General features: G+C 39.0%; 1 protein-coding gene across 11 annotated transcripts in view; it reads right to left on the minus strand.

Annotated features, from left to right (window-relative positions):
• Positions 1 to 20,773, minus strand: part of ASB4 (ankyrin repeat and SOCS box containing 4) — a 363,721-nt gene that overhangs the window by 167,325 nt on the left and 175,623 nt on the right. For all 11 annotated transcript variants that reach the window (XR_013829960.1, XM_079932597.1, XM_079932599.1 and 8 more), the window contains one exon: positions 10,324 to 10,814. Coding sequence is in view for 10 of the 11 variants with exons in the window: in XM_079932597.1 (XP_079788723.1) it covers positions 10,324 to 10,814 (491 nt within the window). In the remaining variant the exon portion in view is untranslated. The remainder of the gene's footprint in view (positions 1 to 10,323; positions 10,815 to 20,773) is intronic.

Raw genomic sequence — 20,773 nt, forward strand, 5'->3', positions numbered from 1 at the left:
GTCAGAATGGCCATCATCAAAAAATCTAGAAACAGGGGCTTCCCTGGTGGCACAGTGGTTGAGAGTCCACCTGTTGATGCAGGGGACGCAGGTTCGTGCCCCGGTCCGGGAAGATCCCACGTGCCGCAGAGCAGCTGGGCCCGTGAGCCATGGCTGCTGAGCCTGCGCGTCCGGAGCCTGTGCTCCGCAACGGGAGAGGCCACAACAGTGAGAGGCCCGAGTACCACAAAAAAAAAAAAAAAAAAAAAAAAAAATCTAGAAACAATAAATGCTGGAGAGGGTGTGGAGAAAAGGGAACACTCTTGCACTGTTGGTGGGAATATAAATTGATACAGCCACTGTGGAGAACAGTATGGAGGTTCCTTAAAAAACTACAAATAGAACTACCATATGACCCAGCAATCCCACTACTGGGCATATACCCTGAGAAAACCATAATTCAAAAAGAGTCATGTACCAAAATGTTCATTGCAGCTCTATTTACAATAGCCAGGACATGGAAGCAACCTAACTGTCCATCAACAGATGAATGGATAAAGAAGATGTGGTACATATATACAATGGAATATTACTCAGCCATAAAAAGAAATGAAATTGGGCTTCCCTGGTGGCGCAGTGGTTGAGAGTCCACCTGCCGATGCAGGGGACGCGGGTTCGTGCCCCGGTCTGGGAGGATCCCGCGTGCCGCAGAGCGGCTGGGCCCGTGAGCCATGGCCGCTGAGCCTGCGCGTCTGGAGCCTGTGCTCCGCAACGGGAGAGGCCACAGCAGTGAGAGGCCCGCGTACCGCAAAAAATAAATAAATAAATAAATAAATAAATAAATAAATAAATAAATAAATGAAATTGAGTTATTTGTAGTGAGATGGATGGACCTAGAGTCTGTCATACAGAGTGAAGTAAGTCAGAGAAAGACAAATACTGTATGCTAACACATATATATGGAATCTAAGAAGAAAAAAAAAAAGGTCATGAAGAACCTAGGGGTAAGACAGGAATAAAGACTCAGATCTACTAGAGCATGGACTTGAGGATATGGGGAGGGGGAAGGGTAAGCTGTGACAAAGTGAGAGAGTAGCATGGACATATATACACTACCAAACGTAAAATAGATAGCTAGTGGGAAGTAGCCGCATAGCACAAGGAGATCAGCTAAGTGGTTTGTGACCACCTAGAGGGGTGGGATAGGGAGGGTGGTAGGGAGGGAGACACAAGAGGGAAGAGATATGGGAACATATGTATATGTATAACTGATTCACTTTGTTATAAAGCAGAAACTAACACACCATTGTAAAGCAATTATACTCCAATAAAGATGTTAAAAAAATCCCACTCTTTACTATTATCATTATAGTAATTATAGGCTGGATTTTGTTGAAAGTTCGAAATAATTCCCTTTCTAATGCAAAGATGTTGCTAATTATATGAAAATAGCATCCATCAGACCTCTATACACATCCTTCTCTAAAGACCTCCAGATATATTCTTTCTAGAAGGATGAGCCATGTTGAAAAGTATGCTGGAAATCAGATGAGTAATCCAAAATGAAGATTTAAATTTAAGAGTTACCAGGACAGAGATGACAGCTGAAATTAATCCAAGGCCTGAATCAAGAATATACTTGTACTGGAATTTTGAAAACAGAGAGCATGGGAAAGTCAGAAGCTTGTAATGAGGCTCTGCACATGGTTTAAGTGTCCACTCAGAAAACTGACCTGTGCTCTGCATTAATTCCCGGGCTACACTCACTCTTCATGGAAACCACACTGGTTATGTTTAAAGACACATTGCCCACCTACCCAATGCAGGTAATCTGTCCCTAGGTATTCCTTACCTCCCCCTTCCTGCCAAAACCTTGTACACAGAGGAGGTGTGGCTAAAAGTTACTCTCCTCCTGTAACACATTATTTACTTCCCAACTAGGGTTTCCAGGTTTAGCAAATAATAATGTAGGTTACCAGGTAAATTCAAATTTCAGACAGACAACAAATAATTTTTAGTATAAATATGGCCCCAATATTGCATGGGACATATTTATACTAAAAATTACTTATTAGGGATGAATTTCAAATTTAATAGAGCATCCTGTATTTTGTTTGGCAACCCTATTCCCAGCCCCTATTCAGAAACAGCTCAAACCAAGTTATGTATACAGGAATATAATTCATTCATAGTTCAGGAGCCCAACTTCACACATCTGGTGCTTCAATTTGCACCTGGCACACTCCCATATATCACCTGGAGATAACCTTTCATTAGGATAAAAAAAATTGAGTAGTTCTTAACCTTCAGTCTTTAGATGCACAAAGTCCAAAGCTCCCACTGCCACATTAGGTTTTGCTGACACTGACTAGCAAATTTTCTGCTGACAGAAGACGGTTCTCACAGCAGGAAAGGCTCCTTTTAGCCTGACACTCCCAGCTCTCTTAACCGACACGCCTAGCTTCCAGAACGAAGACAGCTGATCGTGCCTTCTTCAGGCCTCAGCAATTATTTCACCAGGCAACAACAAAAAGAGACCCTTAAGAGAGAGCAAACTCTAAATAATCACTCTATGATGACTCCCAGGAACCTTGACCATCAATTGAGGAAGGACTGGTGGACTCAGAAGGCAGAAGCTTCTGCTGCTTCTTTGTAAACCTGGGAAACAGAAAAGGCTCAATGACCTTCGCCTTCTGTGCATCTCTGGGGTCTCTATTCTCCCTTCCTAGAAGAACAATTGGACAAAAGGTAGTGGTGGCAACTGGAGAGACCTTAAGACCCTTCCCCTCATCATCTGACCCCTAAAAGCATAAATTAGAAAACAGATTCAAGATAAATCTCCCTGCCACCCTTCCAGTACAAGTGCCACCTGTAAGCCACTTCACCAGAGAAAATCTAAAGCTACCTCTGCCCTTTTATATTGATATATTTGTGTGCAGAAAGGTACTTAATGATCAAAGAGACTGCTTATACCCTGGGCTTCATATACAGAACTGTTCAACGGCAGAAATCACCTTTACCTCCCTGAAACTTTCACATATCTTTCCCTCCCCTAGAAAAACGTCTTTCTTGCCCTACAAGAAAACCCAATCTTGGTTCCTGGGGTGTCACTTCCTTCTGAATTATGCTGAGAGAAAAAAAAATCAAATGTCCTTTTGTACCTTGGAAAGCAATTGCAGACCCTATAATTCTTTTTTTCCCCTTAGGTAATTTATACATCAGCTTTCAGTGAAATACACCCTCTACAAATTTGCTTTGTATTTGGAAGACAGCATCTTCAGCTCTGACCTTGTTCCTTGTAAATAAGGAAACTGAATTCCCCATCCACAAGAGAACAAATCACTTTATCTTCTGGATAAATGAGTCAGTCATTTACTTGTGTAAAGATGACTTTCTCATTGGAAAGTCGGGTTGTGAAGTAGTTGTTCTAAATCACTTTATAGCATCTGCATAGTAAATTGAATAGTTTTTCTTTAGTTTTCCTTTGGAAGGGGGCCAGTTCTGTTATACAGTCTATTGGGTAGCAACAAAAATGTTTAAAGTACCAACCATCCACCAGTAGCCAACTGAATCTTAAATCTCTTTAGCATACAGCCAACCTAGAGGAGCTCAGAGGAGCAAAACAGAACTGAATGAGAAGATGGTAACTGTGGATAGAGTGTTCCCTGGAACACATAATTGTATACTATTCTACAGGAGAGTAGAGCCACCAAAGTAAGGCTGGTAGGAAAGACTCCTACAATGGACCAAGAGTACATTTTGGGAGGAGGAGGAAAGGAAATGATTTTGTTGAGTACCTACTAGTCTCAGTGATTTACATGTCTTACTCACTCCTCAGACAATCCTGAAAAGTTGATATTTTTCTCTTCATTTTCTCTTGGATCTGAGAGATTAAGGGACTTCAAAATCACACAGCAAGTAAATGGCCAAGCTAGAATTCATATCCATGGTTACTAAGCCCCTGTTCCTACCCCTCCTCGCCGTTATCTCTCAGAGAACTGCCTTTGTGAACAGGACCTGGGGCCTTCCTCACTTTTGCAAGACTTCTTGCAGGAACAGAAAATCCATTTAAAGGCTTGTTGCCCCTAGTCTGGCACGTCTTTAAAAAGCACTAACTTCACTTTCAATGCAGTTTTTCATCATAATTGTCCTACAAACCTCAAGAAGTTGCATCTCCAGGGGAGGAGTGTTCTGCTACCCAGAGCCACAGGGAGGCCAGAATAGCTACCAATCCTTTGTGCACAATAAGCTGCAGGGGTTCACGAAGGCAATGTCTCTAGTTCAGTGCTTTTAATATAGTTACACTCCCCAGCTCCACAGATAACATTGTGATAGGATTTCTTTCTAAAAGTAAAGTTTTCAAATGCTTGTGCTCTCCAATCCCAGAAGGGAATTCATTCTATTATACCAGAGGTCTAGCCAAGTAAGTTTGGCAAGGAAGTGAAAGAAATCTTTAGGAATCAGGCAGAGGGCATGTCTTTGAAGAAGCAATTGTTTGAGGTTGGGAACTTTAAAGATCCTTCCTGACTGGTGAAGACCACGTTGACTCTAAAACTGATGAGGGAGAAACGATGAACACCCTTGGGAACGTCTTCGGAAGGGGAGGCAGGTGTGCTCCTAGCTTGACCACTGCTGCTCTCCAGATCAGCAGCCCCATGCGGAGCCTTGTAGGAGCCGCTTCCCTTCACCTGTGAGCCAGGAGGAAGCAATCCTCCAGGACCAGGCTCACCCTCCACAGTCCAGAGTCACCTGTGGCTCCACCCCGCCAGCACCACACTCCTGGGGAGGATAGCAGCAGCCCAAACCCTTAAGTGGCTCTTACAGGGGAATGGGGAGAGGGTCTTTTACTTACTTTTGCAGAGACCTGTTTCATCCATAGTCAACCACCAGGGGGCTTCAGAGTAAAACTCAACATTTAATCTCTGGGCATTCTCACACATTGTCTCTCCTGGTTGGAAAGGCCCCTGTGGGTAAACCAGGCCCAGGAGCACGGATTCTACTGCTCAACAGATATGTAATGATAACAGTTATAGTCATCTTTTGTTTAAAGGTTGCCATGACCAGAAATGATAAACACTTCCTTTGTTTTAAAAAAGATTTTTTTGATGTGGACCATTTTTAAAGTCTTCATTGAATTTGTTACAATATTGCTTCTGTTTTATGTTTTGCTTTTTTGGCCGTGAGGCATGTGGGATCTTACCTCCCCAACCAGGGATTGAATCTGCACCCCCTGTATTGAAAGGTGAAGTCTTAACAACTGGACAGCCAGGGCAGTCATGGTAAACACTTCTTAAATATTATCTTGTTTCATTCTCAGAACAACCTTAGGAGAAGGATATTATTATCCATGCCCTCTGTCCTTCTCTACCCTCTTCCCTGGAAGGAAGGTAGCCTTACAGAATAAATATACACAAAATTATGCATTATGAAGTGAGCTGTATTAGAAAGAGATCGATTGTTTGTCTTCTAGAAGTCCCACTATGAAGAATGACCACTCTAGTGAGATGTGGGTAGAGAAAAAAGGGGAGGTAGTCCAAGGAAGAGATATTTATAGATGCAGGATGAAGGCTGAGGTGAGGAATTGGGGGGGAGACTTTGTGAGGACTGACAGTGACTCCAGAAAGAGTAAGAAAATGTTTGGCACCATCCTCTGGGCTCTGAGTATATGTGTGGTGTGCTATGAGTAACATTAATTTCTTTCTAGTGAAGGACCTGGTCTGCATATTACTGCCAAGGCATAAGCGTATATCCATTTCACAGGGAAGGAAATTTAGGCTCAAGCAAGTAATTTATTCAAAATCACACTCTTAGGTGAGTGGCAGGACCCAAATTTGTTTGACATCCCCCTCCAAATTCCATGCTTCTTTATTCTTGACATGCATAGCATGGCAAGTCTAGAATGAATGAGTTATGAGTGATAAAGCAGAGGTAACATTTTTAAATAGGAACCATTTCATATGTAATTTATTTTTATTTTTTATTATTTTATTTTTTTTTGCGGTACGCAGGCCTCTCACTGCCGTGGCCTCTCCCATTGCGGAGCATAGGCTCCGGATGCGCAGGCCCAGTGGCCATGGCTCATGGGCCCAGCCGCTCCGCGGCATGTGGGATCCTCCCAGACCGGGGCACGAACCCGCGTCCCCTAGCATTGGCAGGCGGACGGCCAACCACTGCGCCACCAGGGAAGCCCTTCACATGTAATTTAAAATGCTGGGTTGTATACTCACTCTAGAGATTGTTAATATCTATTGTTTCAGCCAAATCTAGATACCAGTGTGTATGATCCAGAAAATGGATGCAAACTAAGCAGTAGATATTCATAGCTAAAAGCTATGGATCACTGTACTTTAAATAAAAGTTGCTGAATTTTTCATAGAATATAACCATTTGATTTTATTTCTAAGGCTGAAATATGTATAACAGTTCAAGTAAGAAAATATTCCTTCGATCCAACCTTAGCATGAAAAAGTATTTTAAAATTCCAAAGCCTACTGATCAATGAGAAAATTGCAAGGAAGGTGAGAATTAACAACTGAGGTCAAACAACTACCTTCAACAGTAGATTTCATGAATATTTTTTCAGGCCATTTAGGTAGCAGTCTTTCCTCAAAATTTATAGAGAAAATATAAGGGTTAAGCGTTGTCCTAATTCTCGACCTTTTCAGACATACCTTGACCAAGATCCAGAGGCAAAAACAAGTAACAGCTAAAAACTTGGGAGAAATATAAAATTTGGTTTGGGAAAAAAGAGAAGCCTTAGGTACAAGCTGATACGGAGATTTAAGGATTTAATAGGATGCATATGAGTTATTCCAGGTCAGGAATAAGAAGCAGAGGATTAGTTTCGAATATTTACCAAAAAGAAAAAAAAGTGGGAGGGACTCAGGAGGGACTCAGGGGTGGGAGGGGGCGGTGTTCCAAAATCAAAGAGGCACCCAAGGAAGGGAGTGCTGTAGAATCTGCCTTCATGGAGATTTGCAAATACAACAAGAGCACTATTTCTGCCTAGAGCCTTGAGAATTAAACAAAATGACCTCTTTAGGTCTTTTCTTGTGTTGTGATCCTTTAGGTTTAAATACATTTCCTGGGCAATGTCATAAAACACAGCAGAAACTGCTAAATCTAAGGGCTTAGGTTCAGGAGTCAGACAGACCACATTCTGAATCAAACATATGACTATTAACTTTTAATGGGCTTGAGCCACCCAGCAATCCTATTACATTTCCCAAGTCCATTTGCTCCCCAAGGTAAACATCTCACACCTTCACCTTTGCCCTTAAGTCTTCAAACCTCTTCTCCAACCACTTCTCATTCTTTACTGAGAAAATAGAAGCAATCATAAGAGTACTTATATAAACTCTCATTAACATATCTACCAACAGCCCTGCATCTGGGCACACAGGCGCTGCCTTCCCTCCTGCTATGATGGATGGACTGTCTGTGTTACTAAGACCAACACCTCCATTTGTGCACTAGATCCCATCTTCAAGATGGCGCTCCAATAATTACCTGCAGCAAATTTTCTCCCCTTCCTAGAACACTCCCATCAGCCAACAAACACATCAGCCATCATTCCCTTCTAGCTACTCTTGCATTACAAGAAAATGCCTCAAACCCCTCACTGTTTTCACTTCCTTTTATCCTTTTTTCCTTTGAATCCACTTTAATTAACCTTTTCTCACCAGTGATCCACCAAAATAACTCTTGCTGAGGTTCCCAGTAAAATCCATGTTGTCTAGTCCAATGGCAACTTCTTAGCCCTCATCTTATTTGAAATGCCACCTATATTCAACCCAGCTGATTCCATATCTTCCTTCCTCATGTTCTATCTTGGATTCAAGGAAAACATTCCATCTTGATTCTCCTCCTAGCTCAAGGACTTTCTACAGTTTCCTTCACTGATTCCTTTTCATCTACCCAAACTCTAGTTGGAGTGCCCCATAGCCCAGTCCTCTGGTCACTTCTCCTCTCTCTCTACCCCACTTCCACTGTGGGTCTAAGCCACCCTTATCTCTTATCTAGATAACTGTACTGCCTTTGCCCCTCTCCCTCGTAGAGTTATTCTCCAAAAGGCAGTCAAAAGGAACTTTTTGGAACATAAATCAGACTTTTTTTTCCCTCACTCAAAATCCTTCAGTGACTTACTCTCTCATTCAGAATAAAAAACCAAGGATATCAGCACAGTCTACAGGGTCATATATATGGTCTGCAAATCACCCTCATGCTTCTCTGACTTCTCCTCCTCCTTTCTCACCCCACTTCAGGCACTCTGGCTTCCTCAGACATGTTTAGTCCTCTCCTACCTCAGGACCTCTGCACCTGGTTTTCCTTATATCTAGAATGCTCCCCCCACCACCACCCCTGCCCACCCCCAGCTATTCACATGACTTGCTCCTTCATATGCTCGTTTTCTCTAATTAGCCTTTGTAAAACAGCACATATATAAACACCAAAGAAAGCCCACATTCTATTATTATCTTTACCTTGCTTTACTTGTCTCCAGAGCACTTAACATATCAGAGTATATTTATTAGTTTGTTGTTTTGTTTTTCCCACTGTCTCCCACTAGAAAGTGTCTTCCATGAAGGCCTTTGTTTGGTTCATTGCTCTATCTCCAACTCCTAGAACAGTTCCTGGCACAAAGTAGTGCTCAGTGAATACTTGTTAAATAAATGAATGAATGAGTTTGACCACTTACTCTGTGTGACTTTAGGAAAATATCTGAATTCTATCACCTTTTAAATGAGGATAATGCCAGCCCCTACCTCAGAGATTATTATAAAATAAAATTAAATAATATGTATCAGCCTATTTAGAGCTCAACAAAGGACATTATTGTAACACTATTATTTGTTATCCTATTCCTAATCAACATAATCTTCTGAAATTTTCTATAAAATTAAAGTTCCAGGACATTATGAGTATTACATAAAATTTTAAGGAAAAAAATTACTTAATCTTTCATTAAAACACTGACAACCAAGAGAAAATTCCTTACTGAGATCACATAAATCATTGAACTCATCATGTCTACATTGGAACTTTCTGTGGGTTGTCTATCTGGAATTTTCTGCGTGCTCTCCCCTTAAATTCTTTAGTGGAACTTTTCTTTCAACTAAACTTCACACTGCAGGACTTCAGACAAGTCTCTGACATTTTACCAAGGTAGGAGGTAGAACTTGGCTGTGAATTTAGTAAAACTTCTATCAACTAGCTTTCTGTGACCCTACATTAGTTAGCTGGTTTATACATAAAACTCCTGTACTGCATGTTAATTAATTTTTTTTAAATGAGTGAGATCCTAGGTAAATTATCATTTGATTTCTTTAAGGTGAAATGCATTTTGGTTTCCAATTTAATGACCGTCATCAACCTAATGCAAGACTCTCTCTTTTCCATGTGCCTAGAGAACCCTTTATTCCTCTACCTTGTCATTTACCACGGAATATTAAAGTTATCTCTTTATGTGTTTGTCTCTCTCACTAGATCCTAAGCTAATTGAGGACAGTTACCATGTCTTAGTCACGCCAGTATTGGTAATATCTGGTCCCTCCTAGCCCATTAGAGATTATCATTAAATACTGTTTAAAATAAAGGCTGTGCAGTGTCATACTATAAAGCTAAACACTAGCACCAAATGAACCAAGGTTGAATACTGGCACTGCCTCTGTGTGAAGTCAGACAAATTACTTAACTACTCTGTGCCTCAGTTTCCTCCTCTATAGAATAGGGGTGATGATATTATTTACCTTATCAGATTGTTACAGAATTAAATAAATTAAATTAAGAAGTGTAAAATGCTTATAACAGTGTGCTTAATAAATAGGATTCATTATAATAAATATGACTATTAGTTCTTAATAAATGTTAGCTTTCATTAAACTAGAAAACCGAGTGGCCCTTTCATGTCTACAAACTAATTCCAGAGCAGGCTCAATCATCTTTAGAGCAGACATTCTGCTTAAGAGACGGCAAGAGGGTGCCTGTGTCCACACCATTCACCTCTCCTGCAGATCTAAAGTGGCCTTCTGATCTTTTTCACTCAGTCCCCCAGGAAGCCACTACCAGTTCACTGGTGTTCACACAAGCCATGGAAAATTATCTACTATCTTGCTCTCCTTCTTTGCTCTCAGCCCCAGATTTCAAACAAACTTGGACTAGGACGAGATAGGTAGGGTTATATGTGTAAATGGAATGTCAGATTGTGGATCAGAGGCAGCCCAAAGACTCAAGCCTCAAACAAGCTTGAGTTACTTGGAGATTTCAGACCAAGCCACCCTTTGCGTCCCCATTACCCTGCTGACGACCCAGTTCTTCACTTGGTGCCCTAGGACGCAGCCTCACCTTGTGGAATTGTGGAGGGTATATTCGAGCCGCCCCATGGTTCAACAGCAGCTGGTAGCAGATCTCAGGCTGGGCGGCAGGTCGCACGGAGGTGACCTTCAGCACATACTGGATGGCAGCACAGCCATTGATATCCATGAGATTGGCTTCTGCGCCAGCTTCCAGCATCATGTGCATGAGCACGTGGTCACAGTTCCAGGCTGCCTTGTGGAGCGGAGTTTTAAAGTCGTCATCCCGGGCGTTGACCTCGGCCTTGTAGTCCAACAGCATGCGGCAGATGAGGTGATGCTCCCTGCTGAACTCCTGCTCTTTAAAGCGGAGGGCCCAGTAGGTTGCGATAGCGAGTGGGGTCTCCATGTGGGCGTTCACACTGTCCACTATGGCCCCGTGCTCCACGTAGAAGGCCACCAGCTCCGGGAGGCCGAAGTGGGCAGCTGTGTGCAAAGGCGTCTCCTCATCCTGGTTGTTGGTCTTCATGTTCACATTCGCCCCTAGAAAGGGAGAATGAGGAAGACAATTATTTAAACATATTTTGTCATTTTCCACAAGGTTCATTAAACAGGCCTTTTCTCGCTGCTTCCCTTTGAACCTCTTCCGCGGTATACCACCCATTTTTCCAAGTTCCATTTCTAGACCCCATGGAAGCCACTGCTTTGAAACAACAGCGCCACCTCCTGGACAACCAGCAAATGTACTGAGGTGATGGGAGAGTGGACCTGAGAGCAAACGATTTCGGCTGGGAGGCTGGAGCACTGTCTAGAGTTATAGTTCCTACCCCTAGGTGGATTTGGAAATACAAAGTGATTCCGATAACCAAGCAAATATCATTAAAAATGAAGGTTATATCACAATCTTGGAGGTTCATACATGTAGCTTTAAAAGTCTTCAGTCTCTTGATGAGATTTCTTCAAAATCATCTTTTTCTTTTCTTTCAAGGGAACTAAACCTAAATGTTTGGTCCAAGGGAACTTCAGTGGTATGGAAATTGCTCAGCCCTCTGACTGAAAACTGACAATATTAAGCTGCCGAAGTCTGTGAGGCTCCTTTGGAATACAACTGGGGCAAAAACACAAAACACAAAACACTTTGAACACCAAACTAGACTAAGGGTTATATTTTGAAAGGAAAGGGATAGAAGCTAGTAAAATAAAATACTCATTAAAAGAAAGACAATTAAAGACTGTATGTAACACGTCCAATTTATGGTTGACAAATGCTGTTTAGAAATACAGATTATTAGTGCTTGGAAATCTCCTTAGAAATTATTTAATCCAACCCACTTATCTAACAGACCAGGAAACGGAGTGAATTTTATTTTTTGATAGGGAAGTTAGGGAAGTTAGGGAAGTTTGATAGGAAGTACTAGAATGGTCAACTTGAGAAGCTGAAATTTTCCTTCTCAGCCTAGTTTAATTGGGGTGAGCTAAATGACCCCAGGGGGCCTATTTTGTGATCAAATCTACTGGAAATTTTTATAGTTACTTCAAGTATAAATCTGGAAATACTTTTATTAGTATCATTATTATTATTATGCCAGCAACTAATATTTATTAAGCACTTGCCATGTACAACATTCTGAGCTACATGCTTTTCACATATTGCCTCATGGAATCTTTCTAGCAACCCTTTGCAGGAGGTGCATTTTTTCCCTGATTTTACAGATGAAGAAATTTGTTTTTAGACTAATAACCATACCAAGCTAAGAAGCAATAGAACAGAGGTTTGAAAGCAGACAGCCTGGCTTCAAAATCTCTCACCACTGTGCTATTCTACGTCATTATTTTCCTAAAAAATTTTTTTCTGTACTTTGCTCTCTTTGGGTATTTGAAAACTTGAAAGTAACAGAGAAATAATGTTGCATTTTGTTAATTTAAAAAATCTGTTCTCTGTGTGTTGCTCCTTTATGCCCTTTTTTATGGCACCCTGTGATCATATGGAACACATTTAAGAAAGGCAATACTCCTACAAGCTTACTCGGTGTCAGAAAAAAGCCACCCCTCAGTGAGGTTTCTGAAAGCACATTGCTCTGTAAACTCAGAGCCTATCTCTGCTCCTAACTTTCAGGAAGCAGAATTATAAGTAAAACTCATCCCTCACAACAATCTGCCCTCTGTGTTCATCAGTATTCCGCCCTGGAGAAGTTCTGGGTCACATCTCCCTTCAGGTCAGCACTTCTTTGCTCTGGAGTGAAATGCGATGAATAAGAATGTCTTCCCAGAAGCTAATGCAGGGTCACTTCAGATGCTGGAGAATTTCCAGTAAGAAAGGGAATCAAAGGGTCAGGATGAAAATTTTATAGGCCAACTTGGAAGTAACCACGTCCTTTATTTTTTAATGTACTTGGACATTTACAATGGATCCCTGACCTCTTGCTACAACTAGATATACTGCGTAGTTTCCTTTTCTGAATAGGAGAGCCTTATTTTTATATTTGAATTGTGGCTTTGAGTGTAACTTTTCCAGGGACTACATAAAGTAGGATGATTTGACTACTTTTCTATTTTAGATTTTGTGATTCATTCAAGAAATTAGAGACCATAAACATAAATGCTTGGGAACTTAAAAAAATATATTTTTAATGTGAAAATGCAATGTATTAGTTTCCTAGAGCTGCCGTAACAAAGTACTGCAAAGTAGTACCGCAAACAACAGAAATTTGTTCACGGTTCTAGAGATTGGTAGTGAAATTACAGTGTTGATGAGAGTGGCTACTTCCGAGCGTTTTAAAGGAGAATCTGGCTCATGCCTGCCTCCTAGCTTCTGGTGATGTCCATCAATCCTTGGTGTTCCTTGGCTTGTAGATGCATCAGTCCAAGGACTGCCTCTATCTTCACATGGTTCTCTCTGTGTCTTCACATGGCTGCCTTCTTATGACACCAATCATACTGCATTAGGGACCCATCCTGTTCTACTCATCTTAACTAATTACAGCTGCAACAACCCTATAACCAAACAAGGTCACATGCTGAGTTGCAGGGGATTAGGCCTTCAACATATCTTCTTTTGGGGGGAAGGGAGGTGATACAATTCAACCCATAATATATAACATGCATTACGTAATATATAAAAATATATATGTGCAGTTTAAAAAATATTGTAAAGCTATCACTGATGTAATCACATCCCAGGTCCAGAAATCAAACACTCCCTGACCCGGAAAAGCCTTCTACTGTCCAATCTATCCTTCCACCTCACAACTCCACCATCCTGCTGAAGGTAATATTATTCTGACTTTTATGATAATCATGTCCTTGAATTTCTTTATAGTTTTACCACCCTTGTATATACCTCTAAACAAGATAGTTTAGTTTCACTTATTTTCCAACTTTATATAAATGTAATAATCAACACATATTCCTTCATGACTTGCTTCTTTCACTCAACACTATGTGAAAATGATCTATGTTGTGATGTCTAGCTCTTGTTTGTTCATTTTATTGTGTTCTATCTCACCGTACAAGTAATACTACTACTGACAGACATTTACAGTTTCAGACTATTCCAAACACTGCTGCCATGAGTATTCTTGTACATTCTTGTACCCTGGTGCTCATGGGCAGGGTTCATGGGGTGCTATACCTATGAGTGGAATTGCTGGGTCATCGGGTGTGCTTATCTTCAGCGTCATCAGATGGTATCAAATAGGTGTTGTACCAGTCTACACTCCCATAAGCCATGTGTGAGGGTTCTTATCAACATTTGGTATTTTCATTCTATTTAATTTTAGTCAGTCAGATGGGTGCATAGTGATATCTCATTGTTTGAATATTTATTTCCCTAATTAACAATTAGGTTAGACATATTTTAATATTTTTATTAAACAAATATTGCTTTTTATTTACTATTATAAAGCATTTCCATATCGTTATATTATCATTTAAAATATCATTTTAAAATAATGACATAATATTCCATAGTGAGTTTACCCTCCTGATGGATGTGAAGACTTTTTTCCAAAGTTTTGATCTTATGACTAATGCTACAATTGATACATTTGTGTGTAAATCTTTGGATTATTTCCTTAGCATAAATTCCCCCAAAATAGAGTCATTAAGCTGAAATATCTGAGTTATTTTAAGGGTCTTTATGAATAATTGAGGAAAGTTATATTTATCTATATCTCTCTATATTTATATACATCTCTCATTGATGCATGAGTGCTATTTTACTCACCAGTATGTAGTTACACAATTTAAAAAATATGTTTGCTATTTGGAAGTAAAAAATGGTCTCTCTTTTTCTTTTCATTTGAATTGATTTGTTTATTAGAGTTTGAACACTTTGTAATTATTAACTAGTAGCATTTCTTCTTTAGTTATTGTCCAAATTTTTGTCCTTTTATACTCTGAAGCCTTTCTGCTTTGTTTACATTTATATGTGTCATTCATTAAAATAATATTTAAGCCTATGCTCTCATAATTGGTATACATTTTTTATCCAGTTTATTTTGATTTTTCTTTAATACAACAATGTAAACTTTATATGGTCAAATTCTCCCTTTGTTTTTTTGTTTTTGCTTTTGTTTTTGGTATTAGAATGTCCTACTCCTCTCAGAGGTTTCATAACTTATCCAGATTAATTATAATTGGATTTTTAATAGATTTTAAAAAATGTTTAACATTTAATTCATGTGGAACTTATTGTGGTGTACTTACTGATTTAGGAAGAATTGATATTCCTATAGCATAGAGTCTTTTCATGTAGGAACATGGTCTGTTTCTCTAAAAAGTTTTCTTTACATTTCTGTAAACTATGCCCCCACAAAATTTGTAGCAATTTTCATTTTAGGGAAGACGGGTAAATTATTTCTGGGGTAAAGTAAATTTTAGTGAGAGAAGGCCCTTCATGAACCTTCTAATTTATGCAAGATGGACTCCAGAACTAGTCTGAAATGGTTGCAAATTAGATGGAGAAAAATTTTCATTTTCATTGCCTGATAAAGAACAAGAACTTTTCAGATTTAATCTGTGGGCAAAGGAGACAGAGATTTGGTTGCACTGAGAATATGATGAAAAGGGGACATAGGATAAGAATTGCACAGAAAGAGTGGGTGCTGGCCACAGAAATGGTACTGTGATACTCCTGAAGCCAGGAATATAGGGACACAGTGCCAGTCAACATTCAATTTTTTCTGTTCTTCTGTACTGTATGATAGTATCCATTCATTACCCTCCAACAGAGAGAATCAATTTCATGAATCCTAGTTATGAGACCTCACATTTCCTTACTTCTTTTCCCCAATAAAATTAAACTGCTTCCAAGTGCCCATTTGTTGGCTTGGCTGATCTTCCGAGATCAGTCATCATGTGGCTCCCTCTGCTGGGCTTTTCTACTCCCTACATCCTAAGAGTTGGCCCTCAGAGGCATCCTCTTCAAAGTATCCACATTCCCTCACAGTTCTGTCACGTCAAAAGCTACGTGAGAGTGGGGGCAGGTCTCTGTAGAAACTGTCACCTCTCCATCTTCCCACACTCAGGGAATCCACATCTTTACTTCATCCCTAAGCCCGCCCTGCCTCCCTCCCTGTCCTAATGAACTTGATTTCTCACAGAGCCTGTGTGTAAGTGGGGAGGTCAGTGGGGAGATGGAGGAGGAGCCTAGACCAGTGCTCTCAACCCTTTCAGGCATGCCTTTCCTATTCTGCGATGAAGTCGAGAAATAATATCATCTACCTTCATACATAATCTTTTAAAAATAAACCCAATGCCTAGCTAACATGTAAAGGCAGAATGAAAGTAGTTTCTAATAATTTTAGCTACATAGTTATGATTGCCACAAATAATATAAATTGCAATGATATAGTGTAAATTTTAATGTGTTATTGACTATACTAGATGACACAATGAAATGCTTATTTGCTTGAATCCATATGTGGACTCCTAGTAGCTACATCACTGAACTGACACAGGTGTTTTGTATTGTAATTCAAATACCACAGATGTCATTGCCGTAATGAATGTTATTCCAAAATGAGGAAATAAATTTTGGTCTGGTTTTGCCGTGATTTGTAGCATAGTTGCATTTCTGGAAATTTCCATATTTATCTACAATTCAAAAATATTTTGCGTTTATATGTAAAATGCAGTTAGGTTAGAAATCTACTGTGTTACTACATCTAAATATCTGTTATTACATCAGCACTAAATCTAAGATTTTTTACAAATTATGGAAGAATTAAAAAAATACAGAAAATCTCAGAAAATATAACAGACATCTATATACCCATATTTGACAGATATTAATCTTTGACATATTCTCTTTGGTTTTCCAAGATAAAATTTTACAGGAAAAAACCAGCCCATTTCTCTTTTATTCCCTCCCTTTCTTTCTCCTCAGAGATAATTATTATTCTAAAGCTGACTTTGTCATTCCCTTTAAATTTTTGTTCTTTTATTACTCACATATGCATCCATAGTAACTTATATACCATTATTTTGTGTTCTTAAAAACCATGTAAGTTGTACTCACTTTTGCAACCTGTTTTTACCAGCCACATTATGTTTTTGAGCAGAGAGCTGATTTTTTCATTTCAACTGCTGAACAGAATTACATTGCATAGTTAAACTACAGTTTAGCCATTCATCTACTAAAGACAGTTAAGTTGTTTTAGCTTTTTCGTAATAACAAATACCTTTCATATCATGCAGGAGTTTCTTTAGAGAGAGAAACCGAATTAGTGGGTAGTAGTATACAAACATTTTCATTACATTAAATTATACTCATCAGTGGTTGTGTCAATTCAAATGTCAATCGGTACAGTTTAAAGGTTCAGCATCATTTCCAACACTTTGTATTGTCACACTGTTTAATGTTTGCCAATTAGATGGTATGAAGTGATATTTTGATTTAATCTGCATTCCCCTAGTTATCAGTAGTGTTTTCTCATATGTCTATGGGGGCAACAAGATTTCCACTTGTATGAATTGCCTATTCATAGCCTCTGCCCATTTTTCATTGAATTGTTTGTGTTTTCCATATTTATTTTTTAGGATATAAACAAGATCTTTGTGGAGAAAATGCCTTTACTGAAGGCAAAGGACTTAAATGGAAAGTTCTGCTATGTTTGTGGATAGAAAGATTCAATAGTATAAGGATGGAAATTTTTCCTGAATTAACCTATAAATTCAATGTAATTCAAACATTTTTTACATAATTTTCAAAGAGTAAAGAACAAATCAATTTTGTAAAAAAAAAAGTAAAAGAATGAGAAGGAAAGAAGAATGATGAAGAAGGTGTACTTATCTTACCCGATATCCAAGCAAACTATAATTAACACCATTGGCGGGAATGTAAATTGGTTCAGACTTTATGGAAAACAGTATGGAGGTTCCTCAAAAAAGTAAAAATAGAACTACCATATGATCCAGTAATTCCACTCCTGGGTATATATGAAAATGAAGAAACTAATGAAAATGAAAACACTAATTTGAAAAGATACATATGCTCCAATATTCATAGCAGCACTATTTACAATAGCCAGGACATGGAAACAACCTAAATGTCCAACAACAGATGAATGGATAAAGACGACGTGGTACATATATACAATGGAATATTACTCAGCCAAAAAAAGGAACAAAATTGGGTCATTTGTAGAGATGTGGATAGACCCAGCATCTGTCATACAGAGTGAAGTAAGCCAGAAAGAGAAAAACAAATATCGTATATTAATGCATATATGTGCAATCTAGAAAAATGGTACAGATGAACCTATTTGCAGGGCAGGAATAGAGATGTAGACGTAGAGAATGGACATGTGGACACAGGGAGGGGGAAAGGGAGGGTGGGATGAATTGGGAGATTAGGATTGACATATATACACTACCATGTGTAAAATAGATAGCTAGTGGGAACCTGCTATAAAGCACAGGAAGCTTAGGCTGGTGCTCTGTGACGACCTAGATGGGTGGGATGGGGTGGGGGAGGGAGGTCCAAGAGGGAAGGGATACAGGTATACAGACAGCTGATTGACTTCACTGTACAGCAGAAACGAACACAACATTTTAAAGCAATTATACTCCAATAAAAAAAAAGTTTGAATTATTAGCCCTGAATGTTCAACTTTTGAATTGAGACTGACTTGTGAGACTTAAAGTGACAATGTAACTTTTTTGTACCTAAGAGTTACCAGAGAAGACACAGACCCACCTGAGTTTTCCTCCCACAGTAGGGGAGAAACTAGACCCTCTGAATAATTTAAAAAGACACTGGAAAACAAAAATAACATTGTTTTATGAATACATCCCATGATCCAGTTAATAGTCATGTGTCTAGTAAATTTTTTAGACAGGGCAACTTTTAGCATATTTTCTAAGAACTCAAATATTGGATACTATTTTTAATTGTCATCACACATTAAAAATAATATTCTTGGGTAATTTTCTCCAAAATATTCCATAAGTCCATTCTACTCTTTTTCTAATACTGAACATCATGGAGAAATGGGAGCCCACCAAATTTTTTGTTCCTTTATAAGCAATCTTTTTTTTGTTATAGTGTTAAGTGATAGTGTTAAGTTTCCTACCTTCCTTTATTTGCTGAGGTATAATTGACTTACTATATTAGTTTCAGGTATACAACAGTGATTCGATATTTCCATAGATTACACACCATACAAAGTTATTATAAAATATTGACTATATTCCCTTTGGTAAACATTACATCTCTGTGACTTATTTATTTTATAACCGCTAGCTTACACCTCTTAATCCCCTTCACCTATTTCACCCCTTCTCCCCTCCCTCCCCTGTGGTAACCAGGGGAGGTTCTCTGTATCTGTGAGTCTGTTTCTATTTTGTTATATTTGTTTGTTTTGTTTTTTAGATTCCACATGTAAGTGAAAGCATACAGTATTTGTCCTTCTCTGTCTGACTTATTTCACTAAGCATCTCTCTCTCTCTCTCTCTCTCTCTCACACACACACACACACACAACAGAATACTAGTCTGCCATAAAAAATAATGAAATCTTGCCATTTGTGAAAACATGAATGGACCTGGAAGGTATTATGCTTAGTAAAACAAGCAATCTACTTTATATTTATTCACCTATTTGTATACTTTTACTATTTTTATTGTTGAAAGTTGATGTCTTATTAAAGATATATCTAGGCTCAGTTTTTTTTTATTGATTTTACCAGGAACCAAACCTACCCATTTCATCTCCACATAATTATCTGTTTTCATACAGGAATTTTTTTCTTTATCCTGTTTTTAAGTTTTGGTCATATTCAAAAAGGAAACATTTCTTTATGTATTGAAAGCTATAAAATATATTTTTGCTTAAAATTTTCATCACCCACTAACTATCAAGTTACAGTCATTGATAAGAAAGCCCCCCCTCACAATTTTTTAAACCCGAATCCTCAAATGCATGAGTGAAAAAGTGGTAAATTACTCATGGCATTCTTTTTAACATTGCCTTTAAAAATTACACTTCTCAGGCTTCCCTGGTGGCGCTGTGGTTGGGAGTCCGCCTGCCGATGCAGGGGACACGGGTTCGTGCCCCGGTCCGGGAGGATCCCACATGCCGCGGAGCGGCTGGGCCCGTGAGCCATGGCCGCTGAACCTGCGCGTCCGGAGCCTGTGCTCCGGGAGAGGCCACAACAGTGAGAGGCCCGCGTACCGCAAAAAAAAAAAAAAAATTACACTTTTCTTAGAAAAAGTGCTAAAACAGGGTGAACAGTAGTTAGTCTCACTGATTATAGTGGCCTGCAATATGCATGAGAACAGAAGGAAACTTGGAGAAAACATTATCATGGGTTATAATAGTAAGGATTTGAGAAGGAATTTTCTTCAGTTTATTAACTTCAGGTAGAAATTTAGAATCCTCAGTAGCTACTTGTTTTGTCTGAAATTCCGTCATCTCCATCAGCTTGAACTTCACCTGCCTCAGTTCAAAATCATGTTTGCACAGGCTTTTGTGCAGTGAAATCACAGTTGTTCAGTGTTCTTTTATTAAAATATTAATAATGCCTGCTATTTTTCAAGCACTCACTAGGAGTTTTACATATGTCTCACTTATGATTAACAGTAAGCATTCTTTAGAAACATCTGTTATTCAAAGATTATACTTCTTTTTTCATATTCAGGACTTTTTTTCCCTGCAAGTTCTGCGATTGTTTCTCTTCTGCTTCTTTGTCAAGGATGCAATTTTGTGCAGTGTCAAGTTTGTTATTAACTGTCACCAAAGTAGCCTGCTTTGTTCTAGTTTCAATTTTGCCCTTTCAATCTACAATCTTTGGCAAATATATTTTCCTGTATCTTTCACAGTCTTATCTTAAATGAAATCTTAAAGGAAACACCATTTCCCCTAAGGCCCCATCCCTATATAACCACATTCTCCAAGGTCTGGAGTTGAGGACTACCTTCTTCTAGATCAACAGCGGTGCTTCTGAACCATTACTCTCTCAGCTTTGTGTACAACTCCTCATCAGTTAAGGTTTATGTCA

The sequence above is a fragment of the Stenella coeruleoalba genome, assembly GCF_951394435.1.
Source record: "Stenella coeruleoalba genome assembly, chromosome: 9".
Taxonomy (NCBI): Eukaryota; Metazoa; Chordata; class Mammalia; order Artiodactyla; family Delphinidae; genus Stenella; species Stenella coeruleoalba.